The sequence below is a fragment of the Salvelinus namaycush genome, chromosome 7 (genome assembly GCF_016432855.1).
Source record: "Salvelinus namaycush isolate Seneca chromosome 7, SaNama_1.0, whole genome shotgun sequence".
Classification (NCBI taxonomy): domain Eukaryota; kingdom Metazoa; phylum Chordata; class Actinopteri; order Salmoniformes; family Salmonidae; genus Salvelinus; species Salvelinus namaycush.
The window spans coordinates 50,163,427-50,173,919 of NC_052313.1; the positions used below are offsets into that span (position 1 = coordinate 50,163,427).

Consider the following 10,493-nt stretch of genomic DNA (forward strand, 5'->3'; position numbering starts at 1 on the left):
GGATAGGAGGTCTGGAGGGATAGGAGGTCTGGAGGGATAGAAGGTCTGGAGGGATAGAAGGTCTGGAGGGATAGAGGGAGGGATAGGAGGTCTGGAGGTATAGGAGGTCTGTAGAGATAGGAGGTCTGGAAAGATAGGAGGGATAGGAGGTCTGGAGGGATAGGGGGTCTGGAGGGATAGGGGGTCTGGAGGGATAGGAGGTCTGGAGGGATAGGAGGTCTGGAGGGATAGGAGGTCTGGAGGGATAGAAGGTCTGGAGGGATAGAGGGAGGGATAGGAGGTCTGGAGGTATAGAGGGATAGGAGGTCTGTAGAGATAGGAGGTCTGGAAAGATAGGAGGGATAGGGGGTCTGGAGGGATAGGGGGTATTGAGGGATAGGAGGTCTGAAGGGATAGGGGGTCTGGAGGGATAGGAGGTCTGAAGGGATAGGAGGTCTGAAGTGATAGGGGGTCTGGAGGGATAGGAGGTCTGGAGGGATAGGAGGTCTGGAGGGATAGGGGGTCTGTGTGTGTGTGTGTGTGTGTGTGTGTGTGTGTGTGTGTGTGTGTGTGTGTGTGTGTGTGTGTGTGTGTGTGTGTGTGTGTGTGTGTGTGTGAGGGGGGAAGAGGGGTGAAAAGCTATGAGTGGCAGGAAGTTTGACAGTAACAGGATGTTTCAGGATGGTAGAACAGGTCAAATATTGATCTAACATACAAATGGTTGGTTGTCTAACACAGGGTTTCCCAAACTGGGTCCTGGGGCCTCCCCCTGGGTGCATGTCTTGGTTTTTAGCCCTAGCACCACACAGGTGATTCAAATAACCAACTCATCATCAAGCCTGGATTATTTGAATCAAAACGTGCACCCAGGCGGGGCCCCAGGACCCAGTTTGGGAAACCCTGATCTAACACAAGATTTCATAGTTTCCGTTCGAACATCGACGTACAGTATTATGGATCAACGTCTATTTTTGATGCATTAATTCGGCATGGTTTCAGGGTTAATTCGGCATGGTTACAGGGTTAATTCGGCATGGTTACAGGGTTAATTCGGCATGGTTACAGGGTTAATTCGGCGTGGTTGCAGGGTTAATTCGGCATGGTTACAGGGTTAATTCGGCATGGTTGCAGGGTTAATTCGGCATGGTTACAGGGTTAATTCGGCATGGTTACAGAGTTAATTCGGCATGGTTACAGGGTTAATTCGGCATGGTTACAGAGTTAATTCGGCATGGTTACAGGGTTAATTCGGCATGGTTGCAGGGTTAATTCGGCATGGTTACAGGGTTAATTCGGCATGGTTACAGGGTTAATTCGGCATGGTTACAGGGTTAATTTGGCACGGTTACAGGGTTAATTCGGCATGGTTACAGGGTTAATTTGGCACGGTTACAGGGTCAATTCGGCATGGTTTGGGGAAGGCTCTGCAAACCAATTGACCTCATACCCTCAAGTATCGTAAAGTATTCTCACGGCTTGCTAGAGCATTGTGAACTGTCATAGCGCAGTGGTCTGAGCAGGCCACTAGAACTCATAAGTTTGCGCCCAGTGCTGGGCAAGTTCTTTTTTTTGGTGAGCGCAACGTTCTCAGAAACTTTTCAAACGTCTGAAATCGAAGTCTATTTCTGTTGATCAGGCTGGTCTAACAGGAGTCTATCATTATTAATGGTTGTATGAAACCATGCATGCTGTGGTGTGTGTGTGTGTGTGTGTGTGTGTGTGTGTGTGTGTGTGTGTGTGTGTGTGTGTGTGTGTGTGTGTGTGTGTGTGTGTGTGTGTGTGTGTGTGTGTGTGTGTGTGTGTGTGTGTGTGTGTATGTGTGTGTGTGTGTGTGTGTGTGTGTGTGTGTGTGTGACTTACAGCGATGGCCTGAATTCTCTCCTGCTGCGAAACCTCAGCCATCCTGAGAGAGAAATAAAGTTAGTGAGATAGAAGAATAACAGAGTGATGTCAACATTCCTGCTTTAATAGATTCCAGAGCTCTGGCAGGGAATACCGCTCTGCCTCATTGGGAAGACTTGGGAAGATAGTGTAGAGCTGCTCTGGTCCTGGATGTGGTTGATGTGGATGGTCTGATCAGTGTGTGTGTGTGTGTGTGTGTGTGTGTGTGTGTGTGTGTGTGTGTGTGTGTGTGTGTGTGTGTGTGTGTGTGTGTGTGTGTGTGTGTGTGTGTGTGTGTGTGTGTGTATGTGTGTGTGGGCGTGGTGCCGTACGTGGGTGTGATCAGTGTTAATCTGAAATATGGCACCACTCCTCCAGGCTGAATGCCCACTTTAGCCCCGCCCCTCCAGAGTGCAGGCACAGGTCGAACCGGGCTGTGGGGGAACACTGGAGATCTAGTGCATACCACTTGCACCTCTCCACTTGGCTGAATGCCCACTTTAGCCCGGCACGGGCGGAGCGCAGGCATAGGACGCACTGAACAGTCCCAGCGCACCGGAGACAAAGTGCGCAGAGCCGGCGCAGGATACCCTGGGCCGAAATGGCGCACCGGAGACCAAGCGCGCTGAGCTGCCACAATCTGCCCTGGCTGGATGCCCACTCTTGCATGGCACTTGCGGAGGGCTGGCATATAGCGTACCGGGCTATGAGCGCGCACTGGAGACACCGTGCGCTTTACCGATAACACGGTGCCTGACCAGTACCACGCTGCTTCCGGTAAGCACGGGGAGTTGGCTCAGGTCTCCAACCTGACTCAACCACACTCCCCGTGTGCCCCCCAATTTTTTTTGGGGGGGGGCTGCCTCTCGGGCTTCCTTGCCAGCCTTGTTCCCTCATAACGCTGCCACTCCGCCTTAGCTGCCTCCAGTTCCTCCCTTGGACGGCGATACTCCCCAGCCTGTCTCCAGGGTCCCTTTCCGTCTAGTATCTCCTCCCAAGTCCACGAATCCTGAACCCTCTGCTCCTCCATACCACGCTGCTTGGTCCGCTTGTGGTGGGTAGTTCTGTAACGGTCATCGTTGCATGAGGAAGGATTGGACCAAAGCGCAGCGTGGTAAGTGTTCATGATATTTATTCACACTGAACACTAGAACAAAACAACAAAGTGAGAAACGAAACTGAAACAGTCCTGTCAGGTGCAGAAAACACTAAACAGAAAATAACTACCCACAAAACACAGGTGGGAAAATGCTACCTAAGTATAGTTCCCAATCAGAGACAACGATAGACAGCTGTCCCTGATTGAGAACCTTACCCGGCCAAAACAAAGAAATACCAAAACATAGAAAAATGAACATAGAATGCCCACCCAAATCACACCCTGACCAAACCAAAATAGAGACATAAAAAGCTCTCTAGGGTCAGGGCATGACACATGGTGGCTATACTTAAACTCTTTACCATCATCCTTAACTATGGCATCTTCCCCAATATTTGGAACCAAGGACTGATCACCCCAATCCACAAAAGTGGAGACAAATTTGAACCCAATAACTCCCGTGGGATAGCAACCTTGGGAAAATCCTCTGCATTATCATTAACAGCAGACTCGTACATTTCCTCAGTGAAAACAATGTACTGAGCAAATGTCAAATTGACTTTTTACAAGATTACCGTACGACAGACCACATATTCACCCTGCACACCCTAATTGACATACGAACAAACCAAAACAAAAGCAAAGTCTTCTCATGCTTTTGTTGATTTCAAAAAAGCCTTTGACTCAATTTGGCATGAGGGTCTGCTATACAAATTGATGGAAAGTGGTGTTGGGGGAAAAACATACAACATTATAAAATCCATATACACAAACAACAAGTGTGCGGTTAAAATTGGGGAAAAAACACATTTCTTTCCACAGGGCCGTGGGGTGAGACAGGGATGGAGCTTAAGCCCCACCCTCTTCAACATATATATCAACGAATTGGCGAGAGCACTAGAACAGTCTGCAGCACCCGGCCTCACCCTACTAGAATATGAAGTCAAATGTCTACTGTTGCTGATGATCTGGTACTTCTGTCCCCAACTAAGGAGGACAGATTCTGCCAGACCTGGGCCCTGACAGTAAATCTCAGTAAGACAAAAAATAATGGTGTTCCAAAAAAGGTCCAGTCGCCAGGACCACAAATACAAAATCCATCTAGACACCATTGCCCAAGAGCAAACAAAAAACTATACATACCTCAGCCTAAACATCAGTGCCACAGGTAACTTCCAGAAAGCTGTGAACGAGCTGAGACAAGGCAAGAAGGGCCTTCTATGCCATCAAAAGGAACATCAAATTCGACATACCGATTAGGATCTGGATAAAAATACTTGAATCAGTTATAGAACCCATTGCCCTTTATGGTTTTGTGGTCTGTGGTCCGCTCACCAATCAAGAATTCACAAAATGGGACAAACACCAAATTGAGACTCTGCATGCAGTATTCTGCAAAAAGGCCGCCGTAGGCAGACCTGGCTCTCAAGAGAAGACAGGCTATGTGCACACTGACCCACAAAATGAGGTGGAAACTGAGCTGCACTTCCTAACCTCCTACCAAGTGTATGACCATATTAGAGACACATATTTCCCTCAGTTTACTCAGATCCACAAAGAATTAGAAAAAAAATCCAATTTTGATAAACTCCCATATCTACCGGTTGAAATACCACAGTGTGCCATCACAGCAGCAAGATTTGTGACCTGTTGCCACAAGAAAAGTGAAAAACAAACACCATTGTAAATACAACCATCGTAAATAGAACAATCGTTACAACACTGTATATATGTACATACTATGACATTTGAAATGTCTTTATTATTTTGGAACTTCTGTGAGTGTAATGTTTACTGTTCATTTTTATTGTTTATTTCACTTTTGTTTATTATCTAATTCACTTGCTTTGGCAATGTTAACACATGTTTCCCATGCCAATAAAACTCTTGAATTTAATTTAATTGAAATTGAGAGAGAGAGAGAGATGGACAGGGAGAAAGAGAGATAGAGAGAGAGAGAGATTAAAATGGATTAGAGGCTAAAAATGACACAATTTATCAGAAAACAACAGACAGAGAAAACAAACACCTCCTTTCTTTTATCTGGTATGATGGGGAGGAGGGGGTCTCAAACATGTCACCTGCATGCCACAAGACTGTGTGAGCCTGATGGGCTAAAGGCTCAGGGAGTAAACACATGTCTTACAAATCTGTGTATCTCTCTCTCTCTCTCTCTCTGTGTCTCTCTCTCTTCTCTCTCTCTGTCTCTCTCTCTTCTCTCTCTTCTCCCATTCTCTCTCTCTCTTCTCTCTCTTCTCCCGTTCACTCTCTCTCTCTCTTCTCCCGTTCTCTCTTCTCTCTCTCTCTTCTCTCTCTTCTCCTGTTCTCTCTCTCTTCTCTCTCTCTCTGTCTCTCTCTCTTCTCTCGTTCTCTCTCTCTCTCTTCTCTCTCTTCTCCCATAATAATAATTTCTCACTCTCTCACTCTCTCTTCTCCCGTTCTCTCTCTCTCTTTCTTCTCCCGTTCTCTCTCTCTTATCCCTCTCTCTCTCTTCTCCCGTTCTCTCTCTTATCCCTCTCTCACTCTCTTCTCCTGTTCTCTCTCTCGTATGCGTGCGTGTCAAAGAAATAGATATACATGAAAGGTAGGCCTACATCATAAATGATTACACTAACAAATTGGTATCGTTTAGTGTCGCCTATGTCCTATTCTATGTAGCAACAATTAAAATGGTCAAATTATTATTCGTGTTAGCCTAGTCCACCTGACCGTTTGAGAACATAAGGCCTAGAATAAGCTATTCAACATACAGGGGCAAAGCATACGGTTTATTTTCACATTTTCTGCAAGAGAGGAGACTGCCTGAGTGGCCTCCCTGTACTCAGGGCCGGGTTAATGGAGGGGCTTACCCACTGCTATAACAGCCTCCACTCTTCTGGGAAGGCTTCCACTAGATGTTGGAACATTGCTGTGTGGACTTGCTTCCATTTAGCCACAAGAGCATTAGTGAGGTCGGGCACTGATGTTGGGCAATTAGGCCTGGCTCGCAGTCGATGTTCCAATTCATCCTAAAGGTGTTTGATGTAGTTGAGGTTAGAGCTAGGTGCAGTACTAAGGGGACCTAGCCCAAACCATGAAAAACAGCCCCAGACCATTATTCCTCCTCCACCAAACTTTACAGTTGGCACTATGCATTGGGGCAGGTAGCGTTCTCCTGGCATCCGCCAAACCCAGATTCGTCCGTCGGACTTCCAGATGGCGAAGAGTGATTCATCAATCCAGAGAAGGGGTTTCCACTGCTCCAGAGTCCAATGGCAACGAGCTTTACTCCACTCCAGCCGACGCTTGGCATTGCGCATGGTGATCTTACGCTTCGATCACACCGACAGCGTCCTTGCCCAAAATAGTATGCAGCATCATATGGATATGTATGCCACAAAAATTCAACATTCACCTTCTGCTACCATTTCTGTCAAGCCACCTACGCATACAGTTTGACGCATACGTTCAATAAATCCAACGTATGCACCACACCGAACGCACTGCAACACAGTGCTGCAAGGCAAACGAAGCGTTTCATTGGAAATTAATGTAATTCTGGTGTACCAAAATGCAATGACGCTGTCAGTGTGGTCGAAGCATTAGGCTTGTGTGTGTGTGGCTGCTCGGCCATGGAAACCCATTTTTTTGTTGTATATTTTTGTATTTTTATTTATTTTGTATTTTACCCCCCTTTTTTCTCCACAATTTCGATCTTGTCTCATCGCTGTAACTCCCCAGTAGTCTCGGGAGAGGCGACGGTGGAATCATGTGTCCTCCGAAACATGACATGCCTAACCACGCTCCTTAACACTCGCCAGCTTAACCCGGAAGCCAGCCACACCAATGTGTCGGAGGAAACCGTTCAACTGGTGACTGGGGTCAGCCTGCATGCACCCGGCCCACCACAAGCAGTCAATATGGTGTGATGTCAATTGTGTGCTGTCCTATGGGACTCCTGGCCATGGCCGGTTGTGGCACAGCCCGGGAATGAACCCGGGTCTGTAGTAACGCCTCTAGCACTGTGATGCAGTGCCTTAGACCGCTGCGGCCCTCGGGAGACCCATGGAAACCCATTTCATGAAGATCCCGACCAACAGTTCTTGTGCTGACGTTGCTTCCAGAGGCAGTTTGGAACTCGGTAGTGAGTGTTGCAACCAAGGACAGACGATTTTTACGCGCTACTTGCTTCAGCACTCGGCAGTCCCGTTCTGTGAGTTTGTGTGGCCTACCACTTCCCGGCTGAGCCGTTGTTGCTCCTAGACGTTTCCACTTCATAATAACAGCATGTACAGTTGACCAGAGCACCTCTAGCAGGGCATAAATTTGACGAACTGACTTGTTGGAAAGGTGGCCTATGACGGTGGCACGTTGAAAGTCACTGAGCTCTTCAGTAAGGCCATTCTACTGCCAATGTTTGTCTATGGAGATTACATGGCTGTGTGCTCGATTTTATACACCTGCCAGAAACGGGTGTGGCTGGAATAGCCGAATCCACTCATTTGAAGGGGTGTCCACATACTTTTGTATATATAGTCTATATTGTCTCCCAATATTGTACAATGTGTGTCGCTTCATTAGCCTGGGCTATTATTTGTTTGAATTCCAGACCAGATTGATCTCAGTTTGTTAGTGTCAGAGTAGCCACTGATTTCGGTTATTTGTGTGGTATTAGAAACGATTCCGCTAATGTCTTCTGTCTTGTAAAGTATGTAGAATTGTATGAAATGCATTTTTAAAAGGCAAAACAAATTGTCGGACGCTGCAAACAAGTGTTCCCCATGCGTGGAAATCCTAAAAACGCCCCTGCTAAACTGTAGCCTACATTACAAATGTTATTATGGCTTTATTATAAAGGGCCTTCTTCTTCAACAGGAAACCACGCATTGAATTGCATCTTGGTGCATGGATTTGTTTACAGAAAATAATGGTGTGCCAGGAAGTGTGTGGGGGCAACAACAAAAAACAGTGCCCTATGATATCTTAATCCGGCTATGCCTGTACTGTATATTGTTTATTTATTTATGTAAGACTAGTATTTATTATCATATTGTTTTGTTCACATTATTGTCATGCATTTCCATGTATGCATTAACGGGATTTGTGTCATTTATAATTATATTATGCCTACATTAGAACACACACACTGTCTCTTCATCTCGTCTTCCCTCTATTCTGCATCTCTCTCTCTGCTCCATCCCTCCATCCCCTTCTCTCCTCACCTCCATCCTTCATTGCTGTTCCGTGATGCTGAGGCAGTGGAGCGCTACGGCTAGTCAACAAATTCGCGTATAGTCGTGAGTAGACACTGCGTGTAACGAGCAGACAGACCAGTAGCCAGGCTACTTACCCAATAGCGGAGTCCTTTAACTTGTCACTGATGGCGTCTCTCTCCTTTGGCGTCTCTCTCATCCTAGTTTCATCCACACTGAAATAAAATAGCACTGTGACGGTTTCCTCTTCTTTCACTGTGTATGCTTATAGTCTATGTTTACTGGCGTATAGCTTCAAAACAGTCGGGTTTCCTCCCCTCCTCTCTCCCCTTCGCCTCCTCCTTTCTCCCTCACCTCTCTCCTGACACCCTTCCGTTGGCCGCAAAGGAGTCGCGGGAACGCCCGAGCTGTGTGTGTATGCGTGTGTCGGGGTAGCTCGTACCGCTCAACACTACAACAGAGAGAGAACAAGCTGTCGGTTATTTATCTTAGATCCACGACATTGCAGGAGTTCGTGGGTGAATTGGCGGGTTTTGGAGAGATGAAAGCTCTCCGGGTTCCCTCAAAATGATGATTTGCTTGTCTCCTGTGAGCTAGACCCAGAGCGCATTTAGAAACAGATTGCAGAAAGGTTTGTGCTCTCACCAGCTCGCCAAACACATGGGAGGGAGAGGGAGAGGGAGAGAGAGAGAGGAGGAGGGAGAGAGAGAGAGAGAGAGAGAGAGAGAGACAGCGAGCGAGAGAGAGAGAGAGAGAGAGAGAGGTGGGACACGCCTTCCTCCCGAGATAAAGAGTCCCAGGGTGTGTTGTTGACTGATATGATATTGAGGCCTCTGGTTCTAAATGGGGTCTGGGTATTGCCGACAGTCTGATAGGATATTGGAGCCTCTGGTTCTAATTGGGGTCTGAGTCTAGCCGACAGTCTGACACGATAATGGGCCTCTGTTTCTAAATGCGCTCTGGGTCTAGCTGACAGTCTGATGCAGACATACAGTATGATAACAATAGCTGCCAATGAGGCTCTACCACAAACACAATTCATTACATTTGAATGCTGATTCAGTCAGGAAACAGAGTTTAAAAGACATTAAAGGTCCCGAACAGTCATTCTGAAACGTACTTGTTCTCTCATGGCTAACTACCAGGAAGTTTGAAAAGACAGGCTGAGTGGGCAGGGAGCTTATAGTCATGAGCTCACCTTGACTGACAGCTCTTTGAAACATCTATGTCAAGCAACTTGGATGCAGTGAGCAGTGTTGCAGTAAAATCATCTCAAGCTAATTTGCTGATGCACAAAGCAACTCAAACAACATTGAAATTGGATCAATTTCACCATGAGGCCAATGATAACTTTAAAACAGTTACACAGTTTAATGGTTGTGATAGGAGAAAACTAAGGATGGATCAACAACATTGTAGTTACTCCACAATACTAACCTAATTGACAGAATGAAAAGAAGGAAGCCTGTACAGAAACAAAATATTCCAAAACATACATCCTGTTTGCAACAAGGAACTAAAGTAATATTTAAGTGGCAAAGCAATTCACTTTTTGTCCTGAATACAAAGTGTTATGTTTGGGGCAAATCCAATACAACACATTACTGAGTACAACTTTCCATATTTTCAAGCATAGTGGTGGCTGCATCATGCTATGGGTATGCTTGTAATTGTTAAGGTCTGGGGAGTTTTTCAGGACAAAAAAATAATGGAATGGAGCTTAGCACAGGCAAAATCCTTGAGGAAAACCTGGTTCAGTTTGCTTTCATCAGACACTGGGAGATTCATTCACCTTTCAGCAGGACAATAACCTAAAACACGAGGCCAAATCTACGCTTGAGTTGCTTACTAAGAAGACAGTGAATGTTCCTGAGTGGCCGAGTTAATGTTTTGACTTACATCTACTGGAAAAATCTATGGCAAGACCTGAAAATGGTTGTCAGTAATGATCAACAACCAATTTGACAGAGCTTGAAGAATTTTGAAAAGATTAACTGGCAAATGTTGCACAATCCAGGAGTGGAAATCTCTTAAGAGACTTACCAAGAAAGACTCACGGCTGTAATCGCTGTCAAATGTGCTTCTACAAAGTATTGACTCAGGGGTGTGAATACTTATGCAAATTAGATATTTCAGTATTTAATTTGAAATAAATGTACAACAATTTAAAAAAACATGTTTTCACTTTGTCATTATGGGGTATTGTGTGTAGATGGGTGAGAAAAATAAATATTTTATCAATTTTGAGTTCAGTCTGTAAGTGTAACACAAGGAAATGTGGAATAAGTCAAGGGGTATGAATACTTTCTGAAGGCACTGCTCATGTAGATTGGTTCAGTTGG

The 10,493-nt window shown here is 45.8% G+C and overlaps 1 protein-coding gene across 1 annotated transcript in view; it reads right to left on the minus strand.

The window, feature by feature from the left end:
- The window catches only part of LOC120050810 (paralemmin-1-like), a 14,371-nt gene extending 5,547 nt beyond the window's left edge, over window positions 1-8,824 (minus strand). Inside the window, exons 1-2 of the mRNA XM_038997340.1 lie at window positions 8,289-8,824; window positions 1,840-1,882 (exon numbers count right to left, since the gene is read on the minus strand). Coding sequence (XP_038853268.1) covers window positions 1,840-1,882; window positions 8,289-8,350 — 105 coding nt within the window. The 5' untranslated portion in view covers window positions 8,351-8,824. The remainder of the gene's footprint in view (window positions 1-1,839; window positions 1,883-8,288) is intronic.
- Window positions 8,825-10,493: the final 1,669 nt, after the last annotated feature.